This window comes from Phalacrocorax aristotelis, chromosome 1, assembly GCF_949628215.1.
Source record: "Phalacrocorax aristotelis chromosome 1, bGulAri2.1, whole genome shotgun sequence".
In the NCBI taxonomy this organism is placed as follows: Eukaryota; Metazoa; Chordata; class Aves; order Suliformes; family Phalacrocoracidae; genus Phalacrocorax; species Phalacrocorax aristotelis.
Window position 1 is genome coordinate 129,319,072 of NC_134276.1, and position 22,281 is coordinate 129,341,352.

General features: G+C 45.1%; 1 protein-coding gene across 2 annotated transcripts in view; it reads right to left on the reverse strand.

The window, feature by feature from the left end:
• Window positions 1-22,281, reverse strand: part of ARHGAP31 (Rho GTPase activating protein 31) — a 64,557-nt gene that overhangs the window by 22,582 nt on the left and 19,694 nt on the right. Inside the window, exons 2-3 of one of the 2 annotated variants that reach the window (XM_075106699.1) lie at window positions 4,985-5,087; window positions 4,324-4,468 (exon numbers count right to left, since the gene is read on the reverse strand). In XM_075106699.1, coding sequence (XP_074962800.1) covers window positions 4,324-4,468; window positions 4,985-5,087 — 248 coding nt within the window. Of the gene's footprint in view, window positions 1-4,323; window positions 4,469-4,984; window positions 5,088-22,281 lie in introns of those variants that run through there. The other variant, XM_075106709.1, reaches the window with a different exon arrangement.

A 22,281-nucleotide genomic window follows, 5' to 3' on the forward strand; every position in this document is an offset into this window, starting at 1 on the left:
GGAGAAAAAAAGAAAGTGGAAGCAAGGTCAGGAGACATGGGAGGACTACAGAGATGCTGTTCGCCAGTGCACCAAACCTCAATTAGAGTTGAAGTTGGCCGGTACTGTGAGGTACAATAAGAAGGGTTTTTTAAAAATACATTAATGGCAAAAGGCAAGCCAGAAATAACATTGGCCCATTGCTTGATGAGAATTGTGTCACCTCACAAATGGGGACATAGACAAGGCAAGAGATATTTAATGCTTTCTTCTCCTTGGTTTTCAACACCAATGGTGGGCTCTGGGGTACCCAGAGCCCTGGGCTAGAGAACCATGATTGTGGGAATGATAAAGTCCCAATCAACCCTGAACTTGTGCAGGACTTGCTGCTCCAGCTAGATCCCTATAAGTTGATGGGGCCTGATGGGATTCGTCCGTGGGTACTTAAAGAGCTGGCTGATGTCATAGCGAGACCTCTCTCAATGATTTTTCAATGCTCTTGGGAACCTGGAGAGGTCCCAATAGACTGACTAGAAGCTGGCAAATGTTGTCCCAGTCTTCAAGAAGGGCAACAGGGATGACCCCAGTAACTATAGGCCCATCAGCCTTGCTTCTGTGCCTGGCAAAACTATCGAAAAGATTATTCTGGGAGTTATTGGAAAACACCTGAAAGACAATGCAGTAATTGGTCCCAGCCAGCAAGGGTTCACGAGGGGAAAGTCCTGCTTAACAAACTTAATTTCCTTCTATGATGAGGTTACACACCTATCTGACCAAGGGAAGCCAGTCGATATAATCTTTTTGGATTTCAGTAAAGCTTTCGATACTGTCTCTCACAGTATCCTCCTGGGCAAAATGTCCAGCATACAGCTGGATAAAGACGTAATGCAGTGGGTGAGCAATTGCCTGAAGGGTCGGGCTCAAAGGGTTGTAGTAAATGGGGCTGGTCACTAGTGGGATTCTGCAGGGGTCCCTCTTAGGGCCAGTACTCTTTAATGTCTTCATAAATTACTTAGATGCAGGACTAGAAGGAATACTAATTAAATTTGCTGATGACACAAATTTTAGAGGAGCTGTTGACACTCTTGAGGCAGAGAGGCCCTGCAGAGAGATCTGCAGACAACTAGAGAGCTGGGCAATTACCAACCATATGAATTTTAACAAGGGCAAGTGCCAGATTTTGCATCTGGGGCACGGCAGCCTTTGACATACATACAGACTGCGGAACAAGAGGCTGGAGAGCATCCCCGTGGGGAGGGATCTGGGGGTTCTGGTCAACATCAAGTTGAACATCAGCCAACAGTGTGCCTTGGACGGTCCAGGGAGATGATTGTCCCACTCTGCTCTGCACTGTTGCAGCCTCGTCTTGAGTACTGAGTGCAGTTTGGGGTGCCACAGTACATTAAGGATATAAAGCTACTAGAGAGTGTCCAGAAGAGGGCCACAAAGTTGGTGAAGGGTTTAGAGGGGAAACCATATGAGTAACTTGGTTTGTTCAGCCTGGACAAGAGGAGACTAAGTGGACACCTCATCGCAGTCTACAGCTTCCTCACAAGGGGAGGAGGAGGGGCAGGTGCTGATCTCTTCTCTCTGGACAGAACCCAAGGGAATGACAGGAAGATGTACAAGGGGAGGTTTAGGTTGGATATTAGGAAAAGGCTCTTCACTCAGAGGGTGGTGGAGCACTGGAACAGGTTCCCCAGGGAGGCAGTCATGGCTCCAAACCTGATAATATTCAAGAAGCGCTTGGACAACGCCCTCAGACACATGGTGTGCATTTTGGGGTTGTCCTGTGCAGGGACAGGAGGTGGACTCAATGATCTTTGTGGTCCCTTCCAATTCAGGACATTCTGTGATTCATTCTATGATTCTATGACTGAGTCAGCCTGGGATTAACACGCATCCTTTACTCCTACCAGTGCTCTTCTGCCGAGGCACAGCTGCCACCACTCCCTGTCCAGACACCCCATGCATACACATGGTCCTTGCAGTTTTTCTGCTCCTTGGGGAACTGGTCTTTTTTCTTTCTTTCCTCCTGGTATCTGACTGTGCTTCCTGTCAGCTGAGTTACCCATTATAAATCCCCACTGAGTACACTTACATGAATAATAGATTTTGTGGCTGAGCTAACAAACTAAAAAGCCAGAGTTTTAAAAAAAAATCCCTCTTAGGTCAATCCAAAATGATAAAGTTTTGGGGAGCTGGAACAAGGTTTTAAAAAACAATTGTTCAAGGCTGACCAAAACATCACACTCAACCAAAAGTCAAAGAAATTATCACTTAAATTTGGGGAGGTTTAACCCTTTTCTGAAAGATGTTTTATTTGCAAGTTTGATGTGTTGATTTAATATGGAAACATTTCCTTTAGAAAGTATTTGTAAAAGAAACATTTAGACAGTTACAGAAGTGGTTTCCCTTTTGTTTTTGAATAAAACTATTTGCCAAATGTATCTAATGAAAATCTGCACGTCGTCATCCCAAAACTGCACTTTTCAGCAAACATTCATCCCTAAAAAAAGCTTCCAACTCAGTCTTCATGTTTCCTTCAGAGCATTTTTCTTTCATAAATCAGTACTGATAGCCAGAAAGACACCAGCCAAACAGCTTCAACAAGAATGAGACTCATCAGTTACTGTGAATGGTTGAATAATACCCCATATTTTCAAGGTCCTATTCATCCTGATGGTCTCTAGTTTAGAGATCCTATCCTATATCCCTGGGATACCTATATCCTGAGGATATAGGTCAATTTTTCAGATCTGCTCAGAATTTTGACTGCAGTTTTGACTATGCATCACCTTGAAACACAGGCCAATGTTACTTAAAATTTGGCACCGAAACAGCAAGATGACTAACTCTATTGCAGATCTGTCAGGCCGCACAGTGAGCCAGTTCCCACCTCGTGTTCCCCAGCTCAGTTGTAGTCCCTAACAGCTACCTGACTTCTTATAGCAGGTTGCTGCTTGGCTGATCCCATCTGGCTTCGCCCTACAGCAAACCTCCTGACACAGGTGGGTGTACCTCTTCCCATAGCAGACAACAGGAGTATTTGGAGAACATCTTGTGTGGACCATGCAGGTCTCTCTCAGTGCCTCCTGTGCCATAGCAGCATCGCTTGGAAGTGTTTGATTCAGGATAGAGGCAATGCAGACAGCAACACCTGAAGCTAAGGTTGCTCGTCACTTCCCATTTCCTTTGGACATGATTTTGCAAAACTCTTCTCTGAAACATCTGACATTTTTGGCGATATCTGTCCCTTCCACCTCCCAGCAAATGGGAAAGAGTAGGATGACAGAAAATTGTAACAAAGGATGGATGTTTCTAACACTGAGGAAACAATCTTTCCCATGCCCTGCCTCCACAGTTGTTTTAAGAAGCTAGAGAATGCTTTTACCTGAAAATTCACACCTCTGGCACATAAGATTTCAGCCTGAATGACTGGATTTAAATTTGTTGGTGTCATAAACAACTGAAAGTGTTTTTAAAGCAGTAAGAAGCAGGCAACCTTAGCAACAAGCATAGTATGCTGTGCCATCTTTTAATAAAATATTATCTGTCAACAAAATTAACCAACTCTCTTAAAAATTCAGGCTTTGTGGTCTTATTTTTCTGTTCCCCTGCAGCCTTCTATTAGGCTTCAACTGTATCCATGTATAATCTATGGTTGTTCTGCAGAATCAAGTTACTACTCTTTAAATCATAATCCTTCTAAACAAGGTTAGAGATTTCTGTTTGGCCAGCTGCCACTTTCATCTGCAATTTGTGTTTATGACATGATCATGATGGACCTGTTATGCCACACCTGGCGTAACCTGTATCATCATTTGTACTCTGAAAAACTGTGTGGAAAATGCTACAGATGCAGAAAAGTCAGTGCTTTATACATGGACTGAGCAATCAGTTTGCGCAGGTGTCAGGGACTGTTGGAGGGGCAGAGAGGAGGAAACCGCATCCTTGTGACTATGATCACAAGCCACAGGTGACCCAGAAGACTCTCAGTGATGGACAGTAATGAGGAAAAGAAAGAGAATTAGTAATTCTGGGAGGAGGTGCACAGTGGGGAGAAAGAGTAACAGCAGGGAAGCAATGCAGTGAAAAAATGAGCAAGATGAAGGGGCGGAAACAGCACAGAAACTGAGAGAAATAAACATGAAATGGGGGAAAGAAACAAGGACAGGGAAAGAGAGCCAGGGCAAGACGAGAAGGGAAGAGCACTGAGAAGTGTTTATACAGATAGATGCACCAGAAGCCAGGACATTGGAGTGAATCCCAAACAGCTGTCATGGAGGAACCTGCAGCACATCCACACTGCTGGGGAAGAATGAGAACAGCAAAGGGTCTCACCGTGAATTTCTTGTAGAGCTCATAAGTGAGGAGAGGGTTAGGCAGTTCCCTGAAGTACAGCTTGCAGAGCGACCCCACACAGTGGATGTCCTGGAGGTAAACTTCCCTTGTGAGATCCGGGCATTGATCAGAAACAAACTCTTGTCTGAAACAATATGGAGACATAACAATATAGGAGAATAAGAGCTGTAGCATCCCAGTACTCCACCCTGGGTACTCTTTTACAGCTAGAGGAAAAAAAAAACTGGAAAGCAGAGATGTCTCTGCAGCCTGGCCCAGATTGTCTCCCAGCCTCTGAAGGCCTCCTGAAACAAGGCCCAGAGGTTTCAGCTAGTCTCTGGTTTCCATAACATAGTCGCATGAGTGGACCCCAAACTGATATAAAGAGCTTGCTTTGTCTTGAAGTGAGAGAACAACTCAGCATTTGTGCTGAGACCCTCCAGGCCATTTCCATTAATAGCTGCAGAAGGAGATTTTTTTTCCTTTGTCATGGACTAACCCCTGAAACATTGCATTTCCTTGTTACCAGATTCAGAGACAGTTTCCTTTCTGCCTCAGTGTAGAGCTCTCTTGGCCCCCATCTATGCCTGAGGGATGAACAGCGAAAAGATACCAAGCAGTGTCACTGATTCCCTCTGGCACTCAGACAGATTACCCTTACCTCAGCTTTTGTATGTTGGATGTCACTCCTGAGAGGCGGTAGATCCCATCCACAATGCCATGAGTCTCAATGAACTCCGCACAGCTCTTCAGCACATAGGGGACTAGAAGAAAGCAAAGCAAGATGTCCAATGACTATACACTGAGAGCTTCCACAGGTCACCACAGAGGCGACAGTTTCATGAAACAGCAGCAGAGGCTCTCTGCAGATGCAGGGAAGGGTACAACAGTGGGAGAAATACAGGGCAAAAGGAAAATAAACCCCACTAAGTGGCCATAGTCAATTTGCAGGGTGAGGATGTGCTATGGTTGGGCCATGCCATGCTCATTGCCATATGACAATGTCTGAGCCTGCAGTCACAGAAACGTGGGAAGAAAGGTAACATTTCTCTCACTCTCTTTTTCTTTTCTTTCCAGAAAAAGAGGCAATTTCATTCTAATTGAAAGCAGGAGGTAAAGCATGAGGTCCTGGGAACCTCCCCCCTCCCCAAGATAGAGCTCCAGCCTCACTGAATCGTGCCAAAAGGTCTGATTGGCTTGGATAAAAATCAGAGAAGCACTTGCACTTCCATATAAGCCTACATACCCACAGTTTAGTGCTCATAAACTCCCACAGAGGGGGTATAAAGTTCAAGTATTGACTAGATCTGCACACTGACAAAATCTGACATTGCCTTCAAAGAACTCCATCAACATCACCAGCCAAAGACTTAACCAGCCTTAAAGCTGAGAGGAGCCTGAGGCACAACATTTACATCCAGACCTGGACCCAAAGCATCTGTTTATTTTTTCCCCATTATATAGGTGTAGGAAACACTCATCCTCTTGGTGAGACCAAGCCTCCCAGTACTATAACAACCCTAGCTATAACAATAACAGTAAGAAAGCCCTTCCTTATTAGGTGCTAGAAACTGCTGTGTATTTAACGCAATGCTTCACACAGCCATAAGCACAAAAGTCAGTCAATGCAGAATTTAAAGTTCCCCCTGTAATGCTAACTCTGCTGCACTGCACATTCAGAAAGCTGTATTGAAGCAAACAGACTAAGCCACACATTTGACTGAAAAGCTAGGCATAGAAATTATTGCACCTTTACAACAGCACAGAGATAATGCCTCTGGCTGGACCTTCCCTGACTTCTTCTGTTTGAAGTTCAGGACCATAATGACATATTAGCATGTGCTTCATCAGGCAGCAACCAAAGACAGCACTCCAAGGACAGCCTGAACAAAATCCAGCTGGTACATGTGTTGTATTTCTCATGGGTACCACTGAGGCCAGAGCCAGCTGGACTTGCCCCTACCATGCAGCCCAGGGCTCAGGCTCTGGTGAGGAGGACTGGTGCCTACCTCAGTGACACACTATTACTGAGCCCGGTCACTTAGGGAATTGCTACCTTTCTGCCTCCTGACTTTTACCGAGGGAGGTAAAGAGGTCCTTCTTGTGTGTTCCTTCTTTTCTCAGTGTGGCCAACCCGAATGGAGGAATACACAAAGTGTCAGTGGTTACTTGGAAGCCTGAATGATCCAAGCAGACTAATTGTCCCCAGTCAAAGAAGCCTCTCCAGGACAACAGGGGAAAATTGACTTTATGGTTTTTTTGAGCAGGGACTCATAACGCAGGTACATTAGCCATGCTGTGTTGCGCTTAAAGCCCTTGGGCTGATTTTTAAGACCCTCACATTGTTGGGCTAAGCCTAACAGCTGAGATTCTGGCAGGGGCCCTAGCCTACTACAATAACAACCCCTAAGGGAAACCATGAAGTTGCCAAGAGAACAGGTGAAATCTACAGAGTCAAAGTTTTGTCCACAGCAGTCACAGAGCTATAGGATTCTGTATTCAAGGGCTTTTGAGGAGAAGGCACATCAGCGCCTTCCAGAAGGAACATGGGAAGCATTCCTTTCAGTGCCTACAGCACCCACTTCCTAAGAGGACTTGATGATGTGGAAGGAGACAGAGCAAAGAAAAAGTATGATATTTCCTTAAAATCCTGCTGAGAAATGCTCAAGTGACACATCAAGAAAGAGGACCTTCCTATCTCTGAGTAAGACCTTTTTATCTGTAACTGCAGTAGGGAACTCAGATCATATGATGATGAGGATTCTAGAAATTAAAAAAAAAAGGAAAGGCAAATAACTTCAGGACTCTTCCTCATTTCTGTCTGGTCAGGCTGTATCATCTTTGTGGCAGGAACTATGCAGACGTGGCATATTAATATTTCCTTCTTGGTAGGGGTCTCTGGGAATAAATCTCATGCAAATTGCTAAGATGAAAGCTAGGCAGATCCATGTTCACTTCAGATCCATTTGGGTGGGAGAATGGGTGAACCACTCCATGCCTCCTGGAAAAAGAAGAATTAACTGAACAGAAAACCTGTTTGAGCAGGACAGCCAAGTGACAAGGTTTGTTTAAAAATTAAGAAGTCTTTCGTATAGACGAACTTCATATGATGGTGTCCAGCTGTCACACAAATGAGGTCCATGCCTACAGTGCCCTTTATTAGATACTTTCTAAAACCTCAGTGCCAAGAATAAGCACACCAACTAAAAATGCATATACTGATGTTTGCTGAGACTAATTTGACCTCTTGAAAGTAAGACCATTTAAATCACACTTCCTTTTTTTCTTTTTTGCCAAGCTTTAAGTTTCTTTGGAAAAATTAGGTCAAGAGGCCTCAGGCAGGTAAGCAAACCTCTTACACATAAACCAGAGAAGGCTAGATCCGTCTGTTGAGGACTGGTAAGCAAAAACAGGGCCTGAGGGGAATAATCTGGAGCAAACATACAAAATTCAAACCGTTTTTAAAAGTGGGTGAAAACTCCACAGCAGAGACAACCTTATAGACTGCAGATAGACAATATGCACCAAGCTCTGCAGATATGTCTCACTCCAGCCCTGCAATCTTCCTTGCTTTTCCAGCCCTGTGCTTCTCACATATCTCTGCCAGTGCCCTTCACTCATCATGTATATGATTTCCTGCTCTACCAGGTCTTTGGCTCTTATGAAAAGAAACAGCCAGTTATGCCAAAATGTGTGGCAGTTTTGTGATGTCAAAAAAAAAAAAAGCCCCACATAGGACACATTTCACTCGCAACCAAAAATTACAGACTTTGACCTCAGATCCCTGGAGGTGAAGGGACTGCATCAGCTTCCTGCAAAGCAAGCCCCTAAATGCAGTGCTTGTATGAAACTGGAGCACAATAAATGTTTTCTTTGAGCAGAACCTGCAGCTCTGAAATTCCTGAGCAGCTCTGATCTCCTACAAAGTCAAGTCCTTTGGGCACTTGGGGGAGGTGAGGTTAGAGCAGCAGTGAGCGGCTGTCTCCCATGTCCAGCCATCACTGAGGTGGTTTGATTATTTCAGACATGGCTCCCAATGAACGAAAACAAAGACTGTGATCAACGCTGAATGCAGGGAGGTGCAGACTTTAGCATGCGCTTTACCACAGGGCTCTATCGACATTACAGGGCACATGTAAATCATAGAGCTGGGTCTCTCCCAAAGGGAGATCAGATGTGGATGGGGATTTGTAGCAGGGGTTGTGCATGTGCGTGCAGAAACAGAAAGGAGTGGGTGGGGGGGTGTCCAATCTTGACACTTCTATAATTAAAACTGTGCTGGAGGCTTAGAAGTTGGAAGAGGCAGCTGGTGTCACACAGACCCCGCTTGTTCTGCCAGACAGCCAAACTGTCCTCATTTAAAACTACAATAGAAACCAGATGGAGGAGGAGAAGAGAGCGCAAAGCAAGGCATGAGGCAGAAGGGAAACTTAGTTATAAACATACTGCACACAAAAGACAATACTTCTTTTCCCCTAGACAAAAATAAACCAGAAGTGCAGTCACAGTAACTCATTCCACGCTCACTGGATAGCACCTCTAAGCTCAGTGTAGGTAGACATTCACCTTCACCAGGGTCTTTTCTGTGACCACAGCTCATGTCACCTCCTTTACACATGTGTGCAGCTCCTGCTAGGTCAAGTATCGCGCCCACTCCCCGCTCCTCCTGATCCCACTGGCTTCTAGTGCCAGTGATGTGCGCTGAGCCTCTCGCCTCCCCGCATTGCTGGGAAGGGGCATCTCTCCCTTCTCCTTCCCTTCCCAGCCATGGTGCTACCACCCACCAAACCTCTCCACCAGCAAGCAAGGTGCTCACTCTTTGCCTGTCTGACAAAGGCTTCATCTGGCATGGGGATGAGCATTTTGGGTCAAAGCCAGGGAGACCTTTAAGCATGCACCTAGCTAAATCACCAAGCAGCCCTAGTAGGAGGGAGCACTAGGAAAAAAGGGAGTCATCCCACCTAACTACTGGTGGGAGGATGGTCTCCTGGTCTCCCACCAAAACCAGCAAAGAGTGAGAAAGACCCTGGTCCAACAGGAGACGCAAGTAATGCCCAGTGGCCTTTGGTGCTGCCTTACAGAAGAAACATTTAGTCTCCATGAGCTGCAGAAGGACCCTAGGGCGGAGGTTGCTAAGTCAGCACCCAAACCAGTGAGGGTGAATACTGTCCGATAAGATCGTGCTTAAAGTTAGCTAACACAGACTGGGTCATGTATTCAGGGTACACTGTACTGAAGTGGACTCAATAGCAGCTGGCTTCATTTTTGCCTTTATCCTTCTGTTGTTCTCTCAGAGGGCTCCTTGCAAGGATAAAAATTAGTGAGAGAGCTACTCAGGGCCTCCTTAGTGATTGCTTTATGCCACATGAAGGAGGTTTCACATCCTTTCTAACTTTATTTTAATTTTAGTTCAGGTAATGGGAGGATAAATGCAGACCTTTCATTTCACCTGAAACAGCAACTTTTTGATGTTTGACTTGCAGGAAATATTTTGGGGTTTTTTTTAATTTCTCCCAAAAATGAATCCAGTACAATTAAAAAAAAGTTGTGGGCATTTTTATTTCACCATTTTGGTTTTTTGTAATGTATTAGTATTTTAAAAATTGTTTTCCATTTCCCTCAATAGTAGTGCATGCTTCCTATCGTGCTATGTCAATATCATAACAATAAAGGTCAAAATAGTCTCTTGTTTCAATTTAAATGACTAAATTAGGAAATATTCCCTCCTAAAATATAAATGTTTCAGTCTATACTAAGCAAGAGCTGTTATTTTGTACAAACAAAAATAACAAAACAGTACACATTTTAGAACATACTAATATATTAACTTCGCCTCCTAATCACAGGAAAGGAACAACATTGTATAAATGGCAGCATACTTCAAAGCCGGTATATCTGATGTGACATTTTTCTGCATTTCCTGGTGCTTCCTACTTTAAATCACGAGTTTTAATGCTGATTCACTAGATTTTTTTTAATTCTTTCTTTTTTTTTTTTTTTTGCTGATCTTGTCTGATTTTTACTAGGCATAAGGTTGGCTGTGAAACAGATTCCAGAGGAGATCAAACTGTGCTGTCCACCCTGCAGCTCTCCTGAGGTCTGGTCCAGCACGGCAGCCATGATTCCAGTTTGCCTCCCAGTGCACAGCCCTAATCCATGGCAGCTAGGGATAAATCCTGCCTTGGCCCCTGGTATCATCTCCTTTCCTTTCCACTGTCTCCTTTTCAGCGGAGGCCAGGGATGGAAGGAACAACAGCATCTGAAATCACTGCAGAGGATCTCTCCTGCTCAGAGATGAAGCTGGCAGAGGTGGGGATGGGGAGGGTTTACTCTGCCTGGATGTAACTGCTACAAGGACAAACAGAGGGCTTCAGTCTCCAGGATGTCTATGCATACTTTTCACCAGCACTAAGTTCATCTTACAGAAGAAGAAAAAATAAACCGTCTCACCATCAAATTCCAGTGTTTAGTTTGGCTGTTAGTGCTGAGCTACCATGCACAACCCGCCGTGCATGCACACACCTGTGTTTGAATAACATGAGATAGCTAAACAACACCAAACAGGCTTAAAAACAAATCCCCTTGTCAGAATCCTCCTCGTTTCTTCCCCTCTAGCTGCCATAAACACAGTTAAAAAAAGACAAATAGCTGGCTCTGAGCTGATCCTGTCTGCCTGGACAGTACGACTGAATCACCATACAAGTCACACGCTTAAGTATTTTTTTTTTCTTCCTCTACTTCTGTGGGAAACATCTCTGCAATGTCATGAAGGTTAGCACAACAGTGCCATTCCCTGCAATGAAAGCACCATCCTGAACGCAGTTGCGATTCTGCTGGGCAGAGACATAGGAAAACAGATCTCAAATCTGTCAGATGCTGGGAGCCATCACCCCCCATTGCCTGAGTGGGATGGGAAATGGAAATGCTGAGCACTGTTTGGGATGTAGCGTGCTGATTTCAAGCAAATGCCTTTCAACACAGCCTGCAGACCCAGTGTGAGTTTGAATTAAGTCAATGCCACCACTACCGGTGGGGTTTTTCCCATTGATATTATACCCAGCTTACATCTCACATATCTAAATAAGACCTGTAGGAACACCTGATTCTCCAGAGCAGATCTGACAACGGTGGTGTTCCAGGCAGAAATGAAAGAGCCCACAGCAGACCTGGCCAGCTCATAGACAGCATACATCAAAGAAAGCTTAGGAGAAAGCACTGCACAAGCAGATGTTGAATGCTGACTCTCAGCCCCGGCGGTCACCATGTCCCTCTAAAATGTGACTAGTACCTTGACATAGCTGGCAGATTCTGTCATGCAGGCACTTTTGAAAAGAGGTTGTACTAAATACTAGAATAATTTTGTTAGGAAAACATCCTGCTGTGGATTTCCTGCAAAAATAATAATAAAAAAAAGACCAGATAACTGAACAGGATATCTCCACTCCTAACTTTTATGACTTCTGTGGTACAGCCACCTCAGAAAACAGGCCTAGGTTCTGCAGGGCAGGCCAATGAGCTGTGTACATCCTCAGCTAGCTGTTTGAGTCCTGACAAATCCAATCCACAGCAGATTAGCATGGGTATTGTACAGAATTTTGTTCACCACAGCACAAGCAATTGGGGCAATTAATTCTAGAGGTAGGCATAATGGGACAATTTATGCTGTTTCAGAAAAGGGACTCAGGTATAAGCATAGAAAAGATCAGAATAGTTTTGAAGTTGCATATAATGAATTGACCTCTGTTTTGGTAAATGCCTAAATACTATGAGGATAAACACGCTGTGAGACAGGAATTCTGCCATTAACCTCATTTCCGACTAAATATACTAAAACCACTACCAAATCCAAAGGCTGCATCAGTGCTAATGGAGTGCAAGAGTGAGCAGGACAATGCCAATGCTGCAGCTCAAGGGAGCTGGGAAGGGAAGCCTGCAAGGGAAGAGTGCAGGCACGTGTTGAGGGCTGGGATGGACGGCCAGTGATGTAGGCTCCATTTGAAGTCTCCTGAGTGCCCACTGCCTTTCATCCAGGTCAATAGACAAGCTTATGGACTGCAGGTGTCACACTGTATCATGTTTTCCTTCCTTTCTCCACTCTGTTCTTAATGTAAGCCATGCTAACCTACTTAACCGCTGGCAACAAAGCAAGGAAAATATATGGACTTCATAAGTTTTTTCCTCCTCTCAACAGATTTTGACCTATATGTTTTCATTTACAAGGGCTTCAGAAGCAAGCTGGAAAACAAACAGTGCACAGTCTCCATCTTTTACCCAAGCCTGCTAGCTGATGCAGACTTTCCCCATTTCTTACAGTCCCAAAATTACTCTAGAAGTGACCTGTAAGCTATTACACCAATTTCTTGACTGTAAAAAGAGTGTAGAAACCAACATCTCCCTTGACAGTTTGGGAATTCATATGGGATTCTTAGGATCCCAGAGTCTGGAGAAAGGCAATCAAAGGGAATCAATGCATGCTCCCTACCTGGCTGTCAGTGTTAGTTTGGTCCTTATTCCTTTTTGACTTGAACTTTAGTGTGCCAGGCAATAGGGATTACAGGTTTCTCTTTATAAGGAAGCTTTTGGGGCTGTTAGAAATTCTGGGTGCTTAGATCTTGACATGCATCTGAAAAATACCAGCTACTAGTTGAACAGTTTTGAAGGCTTTGTACTGTGCCTTTCACAAACACCACCCCCATACACCAAAATCTGTAGCAATCTCTGTAGGATATAGAATTTGTCTGTAGTTTCTGTGCTGTTCCATCATGCTATCTCACTGTTAGACAAATCCTTAGTACGCTTTTGTAGTGATGGCATGCTGGTGACAAAGCAACTAATTCCCAAATAGATGCTCTTGGGAGGCTTCAGGAAAAATGATGCTGCTGTTGTCCTGCTGGTGAAGAGACAGAGTGAGGCAAGGAGCTGGGCAGTTGTCTCATGAGCTCTGGTGCTACAGCAGGGTGAGATTTTCCACAGTTCTTTCCGTTGTTATCCAGGAAATTATTGTTGTCTCTTTGAATGTGCAAGGGTAGGCTGGAGGACCACCAGCACTCATGGTTCTCCTTCCATGCTTTCTGCACAGCAAGTCATTTACAAGTGTATATGACAGCCATTCCGAAGCTTTAAGGCAAACATCCAACCTTGCCAGATAATGCAGAATGGCAGTCCCAATGAGCTCAGGTGTGTGAAAGAGAGAGCAGGGGCCAATCACCCCACAGAAAGACCAGGTTAATGTTTGCTAGCAAAGTAGAAAGTAACTGAGAAGCTGGTCCTGGACCAAGCTCTCATATGGATGAAAAACTGTGTGGCTGAATCTCACAGCACATATCTTTTATTTATATCATTTCTCTTCTTTTTATTTTGCCCTCTGTCACACTGATGGACTGATGCAGACTGACACTAGACTATGCAGCAATGTTCTTTCACTCAAGCCTTTCACTGATATTGCCTCTGGGGCTCTCCTGGTGAAGAGTGGATACAGCAGTTTCCAGAGGTTATTCCAAATGGGCTGTTTTACGGATAGTCAACAACTTAGGGTAAAGAGCAGGGGAAATTGGTGAGGGTCATTATATATCACAGACAGACGAGGAGCCTGATACAAACCCGTAAAGGCTGCAAATGAGAAGTGAAAGGCAAATGAAAACAGACTTTTGAGAAAAAGTAAATAAGGCTTTGTGATGTCAATCTGATTGAAAACAAACATGTGAAGGCACTAGCAATAATCAGTCATTATAATTTGAAGCCAAGCAGCACAAAATCCATTCCATCTTTGCTCAGTTGCTGAGCATATATTTAGGTTGAGTGTTTTCATTGCAAGGCTGTCTTGGCCTGACCCAAAGAACCACACTCATACAAAAATCCCATTGAATTCAGCAGTATTTTCCACAAAAGAAAAAAAATCTGTTTGCTCTACTCTCTCTTACTTCTTACCTTGGCATGCAAGTGCTAGCAAATGAGGTGAGTGCTAGAAGCATTTTTACCAGCTTGTAAAGCATAAAATGATAGTGTGAGGTTCAACACAGTGTGGAGAATTAAGACTGCTGCTAGCACTGGAAGATCACCTAGAAATGCTCCTCCCAGCCCTGCTCAGAGGAAGCTGAAAACAAGTCAGTCTTTATTTGAAGAGGATTAAGCTGTGGGTGACTCAGATTGCTGATGTTTGTCTGGTGAAACAAGGTGCTGTTCCACCCATCCTAAGTAATGCCCAAGACATACAATCACCACAGCCTGTGGGCTCAGTTTCTGTGTCCGAGCAACATGGAGAAAATTCTGCCAGAAGCAGCACCTGGTCAGACACACATACCTCTATATATAAATAAATGTATATCTATGGATATATCAACATATGTGTGTGTGTGCATACATATACATACATGCATGTATTTTTACATATACAATTATAATCATTTCTGTATGTATATATGTGTGTGAGAGAGGTTTCATGTGCATTAGCAGGAAATTCTTAGAGAAATAGCTTTCCTTTTAATAAGGTGTCAATCAAAGCCTAAAGATGGCATTTACAGAGCCAAAAGCTGCACGAGTCTTGCTAGGCTGATGTCATAGGTCTGGGGGATACATCACTACATGCTGGTGCTCTTGCTTTTTGAAGCTTGCTCAGCCAGCCAGAGAATAAGACATTGCCACAGACACTTTCCATACCATCCTGTCCCAGGAAAAGTGCATTTACCTAGTGCATTGCCCTCCATATTGCTACTGTGCTGAAGGCCTTTCTAGGTGAAGTACTTACTCTCAGCCAAGGAAAGCTATTTGTTTGGGTGTGGATTCCTCAAGCATATGTGTATTTCTACATCAGCAGGTCCAGAACCAGTCTCAGTGGATTGGTTTCACTCAGTAGCTTAGTTAAGAAGGGTAGCCCATGGGATATGGGTCATTTTAGCTATATCTTTTCATGTCCAGACGCTGCAGTCCTCTGAAGTCTACCTTACAGCCTTGATCACAGGGACTCTGTTTTCCTTTCCATACACCAGGGAAAGTAAAGAGCTCTAAAAGAAGCTGCTGAGTAGCCTGGCTTCAACAGCTGGTTGTGCTGCTGCACCTTCAGGGTTTCTTTCACAGACAGCAGGGAATACAGCACTGCTCCATCTGCCAGCCTTGTGGCAGATCAACGCTTCGCTATGTTGCAAGAGGGCAGCTCGTTTGCTCTCCAAAGCCTGTGAGAATCATCAAGGACAGCAGAGGAGGCAGAACAGCATTTGCAGATGGTGTCACACAGCCTCCCGGCCTTCTAAAGACTGACGCTGGGCTTGGATTGTTTAGAAGAAAATATTTCCTGCCCTGCTGGTGGTGTTTACCTCCTCCCCAGGATGTCAGCACATACTTACTGAGATGAACCCTGAGCGTATGGCACGGTTTCTCCAAGGCTGACCTGCAAGGACTGTACCTCTGCAACTGCCTGGCGGAGGGGTAATGGTATCAGAAACAGAAACTACTTCTGTCAGAAGGTCAGTGATGAAAGAAGGCATGATAAAGCTTTTACAGGCCCTAATAAAAGAGGAAAAGAAACAAAGCTGAATAAAATATTACAGCATGAGGCCATCCTCTAATTCCCCAAACAGGCTTCTATACCCTCACCTAGTAGGGACAAATCAGAAGAGATATCTATCTACATGCTACTCTTCTGCCCCCAGTAGGAGCAGTTGTCCCCATGACTTTTCTCCCACACAGAAAATGCCCCTGGTTCCACATGGGACACACGCCTCTCCCTCCCTTCATCTCTCAATAAATGTGCATGCCAGGGGTTATCAAGCTGAGGGTCATTCTCAGTGCTAACAATGGAAAAAAAAAGCAATATGCAGCTGTTACTAAAGTAGTAAATCTAGCCACTTTGCAATTGCACTCCTCAGTTTCCAAGCCCCCCAACGGATTCCTGATACATTCCACATTTTGCTCTTTATTTTGTTTTCCATTTGGCAAAAGACAGGCTCCAAACCAGTGTGAAGAAAAACAACTCCCCCTCCCCCCTTTTTTTTAAATTTTTTTTCCATGGCGCTATCTCTGCTCCAAGTCAGGCCAGGTAGTGCTTATCATTTCCTCTGCACTGCAAACACCAGCATGCATGCGTTTCCTGCCGGTGAGTACTAAACCGCAAGCTGACATTGTTTTCAAGGTCCCCCTTGCTTGAAGGCTCTGCCACACAGTGCTTCCTGTTGATGTCAGGCCCCTCTTCCTCCCAAAGCAAATGGGCTTCCTGCCGGCATCTGTGTCCTTTTCCATGAGGACTAGCAGGAGCCATTTTCCTACACACTGGCTGGGTAAAAAAAAAAAATAAAAGCCCAAAACCTGAAAAAGGTAGTGGAGACAGGGATATAACAGGGAGGAGCAGGGTGGATGGAGTTTTTTCCTAGCAGTGTTGAAGAACATCTGGGGCCCCTCTCTGTGAGAAGGAGAGAGAAGAGATAAGAGGTCAAAACAATCGAGCTATGTCTCAGGGATGCTGGTATTTGCAAGTACCAGAGAAACTGCTTATTAGCAGAGAACATCAGAGACTAATTACAGCTGCCGATGTCCCACTGCTAAGGAATGTAAGCTCTCAAAAGAAAAGCTACAGCCACGGCCCCCATGATCCAGTTGCGCTGTCATAAGCTGTGGGAGATGCCAAGACCTTTACACCAGACCATTGCCTTCATTTTTATTCTTTCAAATGGAGGAATCTCTACTGCTGCCAGCACAGTTTCATCAACAGTGGAGAAACTGGACAATGATTGCAGAACACAGCTTATGCCAAGCTGAAGCACTTCAGCTCCACAGACTGCCATTGCGTGAGCCACTGCACCACAAGAGAAGGGAAAACCTAACCAGACACCATTTTGGACCTCCCCACAGTCCAAGGCATTCAAGGTTTGCATTTGTCCCATTAAAGAAGCTGATGGGCTTGTCCCAGATCCTACCAGGAGGTTATCAGTTTGTTGCACAGTGTCAGAAACAGCCCAGGAACGTGTGGTTGCAGGCTCCATCATGGTGGGCGGGTCACAACACGAGGAGCATGAGGAGCACAGCCAGCTGTGGCAGTGGCGTTGACTGCCCTCCACAGTGTTTCAGCCACATGGCTCCCATGGCCTCCAGCGCAGGGTGAGGAGCTGCCTTGCACTGGCACATGTTTCCCTGCAAGCAGAGGTTTCCCCTTCCTAGGGAATGACTGGGGAAATAGTCCCCCAGCATTTTCTATATTACACCTAAAACTGTGGCCAAAATGGGTAGAGGGGGGAGGGGGTTTACTAAGGGGTCCCTAGCAATAACTGAACAGGTTATTAGATCCCCTAACAATAACGAAAGCAGGACCTGTCCCTTAGAGACTCAACTACTGCTCCTAATGGTCTGCTGGGGATGAGTTTCACGTGTATGTCAATATTGTTATAATGTGATTTTCTCCTTCTTTTACTTCTGTTGCCTGGTCACCTTCCCCTGTCACTGTAGCAACTAAGCTAAGGGTGTAAATTGCTACAGAGGCTGACAAAATTACTCCAGCAACTGTAGCCAGCAGCAGATGTGGCCCCAAGTCTGGCAGAGCCAGCAGAGTTACAAGAGAGTGAACTGGGGCTTAGTTTTCCTCACAAGCAGAAATTCTTACTCAAGGTGCAATTGCAAAATCTTAATGGCTAGTACGGGTGTAAGATGTAAAGAACGGGTGTAAGATGTAAAGAAAAAAAGCCCACCTACATTCTCACAGCAGAAATTGGCCAGAGCTGCTGAAATTTGCAGCACTGACATTTAGGCAAGCATTCCCAGCCGCAGAAGATGCACCCTGCAAGGCTAAACTCAGCTGGAGCTGTGCCGCTGCTCACACATGAGGGCAGGATGGGGGACCGGGAAAGGAGACCTCCCCATGCTTTTCAGGGAGCTCCAACCTGCTCGGTGCCAGTGGCTTTTCTGGAAGGTAGCACCAACTAAAACCTGTGAGTGTTCTGCAGGATGGGTCCCCATTTCCAAAGCCACTCTGGGAGCAAAACTGCACTTTGACAAAGAAGCATACAAGAGAAACAGGCTCGACCAAGCTCACATTTTCCTGTCACGCTCTCTCTCTCTTTTAGTAAAGCTTGCTATTCGTGAATGAATTACCTCAATCCCTCTTAAGCAGTATACTGACCAGGAAAAGGGCGTGGGGATCATTAATGGAAAAATCCTTGAATCTTTTAGCCCTGTAGCATGGCTACAGTTACAAGGAAAACAGGATACTACGCTTCATATGGGGAGAAGGAAGGGAAAAGGAGCAGAAACTCTAATGATCTGCAGGGACTGACTTGCAAGGAAGAACAAAGCGGTGGTGGTAAATAGGCGCAGCTGGCCCGAATTACCAGGAGAGAAACGAACGTGCACAATAGTGGTCTACACAGGGTGCAAACACCACCAGGGGAAAGGGCTTGTTCTGATGATCGAGGGGTTGTAACTAGGAGCAACTGAATGAAATTATGAGGGGAAATTTAGGTTGAATGGTGGGAAAAACCTCCTAAGAGTGAGACATAGTATCATGTTGTAGAATTGGCTTCTCAAGGGAGGGGGTGGGAGCCACGCTGCCTGGATATTTGAAAATTAGGCAGGAGATTACTCTGAAGGGAACAGTCCTGCTTGGGCTGCTGGGACAAAGACAAAACAATCTTGCCAGCCTTCCCATGTTGTTATCAGGTGATGCCTTTTAAGCCACAATGAGATCCCCTGGAAGAGCTTGCCGTGTTAAGTATAAAGGAAAGCATATAGTGCCAGCACTCGCTACAATGAGGGACAACCGCAACCAGCAGCTGGAGTTTAAATTGGATACTAAAGCATGCGGGAAGAAAGGCTACTTGAATATCTTCCAGCAGAATGATTTTCCAGTGGCAAAGCGTACATTTCGCAGAATCAAAATGTTTCACCGGAACGCAGGGATTCAGTTTGAGTTTCCAACCAGAGAAGCACTCAAATATATTGTTTCTAGAAGATGAAATATGTTCACTTCCATATCATTATTTTCAACATAGTATAACCTTTTGGAGAATATTTATTTAGGGGGAGTTTCTACTTTTTTTTCTTCCAGATGAAAGGAAGTCTTGCCGTAGGGGAAGATGGAGCACAGTGCAAAACAGGAACTGGCTTTAATGGATATCAAGTGATACCATCAATGGCTGGCTAGTGTTTGCTCCCCTCTATACATTTCTGAGGACAGCAGCACCGTTCCTTGCAATCCGAAGCCAGAATGTTGTGTGTGTTTCTTGTCAATGAATGAAAGAAAAAGGAGGCGAGTGTCCTAGGGTTTGCTTTTCAACGCTCCGGATACAAAAAACCCTCATTTGAAATCTTGCTTGTATCTCACATCCCCCATTGTGAGGATAAAACCCCAGCACAGTCTCACAGAATGTGCTTCGCTTCCATCAGCAAAAATCTAACCCCTTGGCAAGGAGTCATGAATTAACAGAGGATAAGTATCATTCTCATCCCATAGGTGCAAAAAATGAGAAACAGAAAGGAGTTGGCAGCCTGAGGTCATGCAAAGAGTCAGTGGAAGAGCTAAAGTTAGAGCCACGTCTTTGATTCCCACTCTGTAACTAAACACATGGGCAGTTTTCTTGTACCTGAACTCCTGGTAAATAGAGGCTTACCTTCAAAAGTTCAGAAGGTGGTAAAGCACACAGAGATTGAACTGGCTTCTCAGAATCACTGACCCAGAAGGTCAAGTTGAAAATCTCCCACAGATGTGTTTTTCTGGGAGGGGCTCAATTCTTCCCAGGCTTCTACTAAACCAGAAAGACCATTGCTACACAAACTTCTAGCCAAAATCTGGACACACAGACTAAAACCTCAGAAGGAGATTTGAGTCAGAGATTGATAATCAGATTCTTGGAGCAACCTTTTGGGTTGGTTGTCCTAAAAGTTAGCCTTGTCCCACAAGACCAGACTTCAGTACCCCTGTGCCTGGGAATGCTTGGAACTGAACCCATGCTTTGTGGTGTGGCTTGGTCTCACTTCTAATTCTTTTCTTTTATTTTTTTTTTTTTCCCCCTCTTGAGTGGTTCTCTCATAACTACATACCACAATAACGGCAAGAAGTTACCCAGAGGCCATCTGGGGAGAAACTGCATTATTTCTGATCATTTCAAGGAAGGGAAGTTGGCAGGGGGTGGGAGGGGAAAAGATGTTCCTGTCTGTTCACAGATCAGTTATACCAAACATCTTGAATTACATGTCTTCTGACTACTTCCATGTCCTGAACTATCTTTTTGTTTTCCTTTCTTTACCTTTTATTTTCATTTCACAGGGCAATCAGTTTTCAGCACAATTTTCTTCCCAGAGACCAAACTCAAACCCCACCTTTGGGACGTGGACCAAGGTTTAAAATCCCTCACCAGCAAAATGGCACTTGGATCTGGCATTTATGATTCAGGCCCATACCTTGCAACGGCAGCTCTAAACTGGATCAAAGACTTTTGTTTCTAGCTTTTGTTCCCTCTTCTGTTCCCTTGAAATGTCAGCAAACATGATGGCTTTGTTGATGCTGTCAGGGTGGTCTGACCGCTTCCCACGCTGGGCATGCAGATTGGGTAGCCATGGAGCAGTCAGCAATTCACTGGGTGTCTCCTCTAGGATGTTGTTGTTCCTCACACTAAGGCAGTGGCCTGAAGCAGCAACACTGCCATGAAATCAACAGAAAACAAATCCACCTCCAGCTGCCCTGGCTCGCACAGGGACATGCAGACTGTTTGTTCCAAATCAGCAGCTGCTGATGCTGCCAGGAGGACAGGAAACCATGCTGGGAACTCAGGGATCTCCTTGGATATTGGGATGGATATCCACCCCTTCAGACATTCCCTGCTTTGTCTGGAGGAAGACTCAAAATATATGTGTTACTGCTGCCTCTTGAGCCGACAGACTGCAGGACTGTGAGAGCTCACAGCCCTCACGGCTGTTCCAGCTCTCTGCTGACTTCCAGGTAGAAATGGTTTCTCTCAAGTCCAAACCAGGGGAGGTAGGTCTGTCCTATCCCAGACACCTCTTGTCACCTCCCCAGATGCCTCCAGGGCTGCTCTGAGATGACTTGGGACCTCTCTGGCCACTGGTTGTTCCTTGGTGAGCGCTGGCTGCACTGTGGGGAGGGGCAGACAGCACTGCCTGCCATCCTGACCCATGTTGTTCTGTGGTTATAGGAGAGCCTGTGCAGAGCCCAGCAGGCTCTGCCTGAGCCGTGGGGAAATGCCTGCAAAACATGTCTGCCTGCTGTCACAGCATCACGGGGGGTGGGGGAAAAGACTATGAGTCAACTACCAACCAGAGGCCACATTTGTCTGCCCCATCACAGGAACCACTTTTAGCCTGCACTGGCCAGTAAGGGTTGCCTTAGCATCACTCCCCTGTTCACCTGAAGTGTTTGTACTAAGGGGGATCCTCAGGGCTTCCAGGACATTTGTGCCACTCTTTCTGCTTTGCCTGCCAATATTCTGCAAAATATCAGCCATGGCTTCTCAGCTGTTCTAAAATAATGTGCTTGGGCTTCCGCCTGAAGAGCCTGAGTAGGGCTGCTCTACTGCACTTCCCTGGTAGCCATTATGTTAAGAATGTGATCATATTTAGGAATGAGCTAAGGCTCTTCCTGCCCTCTGCTTTGCACCTCTCCAGTTCAGTCAATCTTTTCCTACCACACTTCTTTTTCCCACTGCTTATTGCTAATTCATTTTCTCCAATTACAGCAGAAAAGGGCCCTGGCCAAAGAGGAATTTTGCAGCATGTCTTAAAAAAGATCATATTTGTCTGCAGCTTGGCTTCATTTGAGTAAGGTCGTTCTGTGGCCAAGCACTCTAAACAGATAATGCCTCGTCTCCAGGTCTCCAGAACCTCCCATCCAGGCACTGTCATTGAAGCTTTCAATTTGAGTGCTCCTCTGATACATATCCAACCTCACCAATACTTTCTCAACAGGTTGTCCCACAAGAGATTTAGGCCAACTCAATCTACTCCTCTTGGACTTGATACTACCAC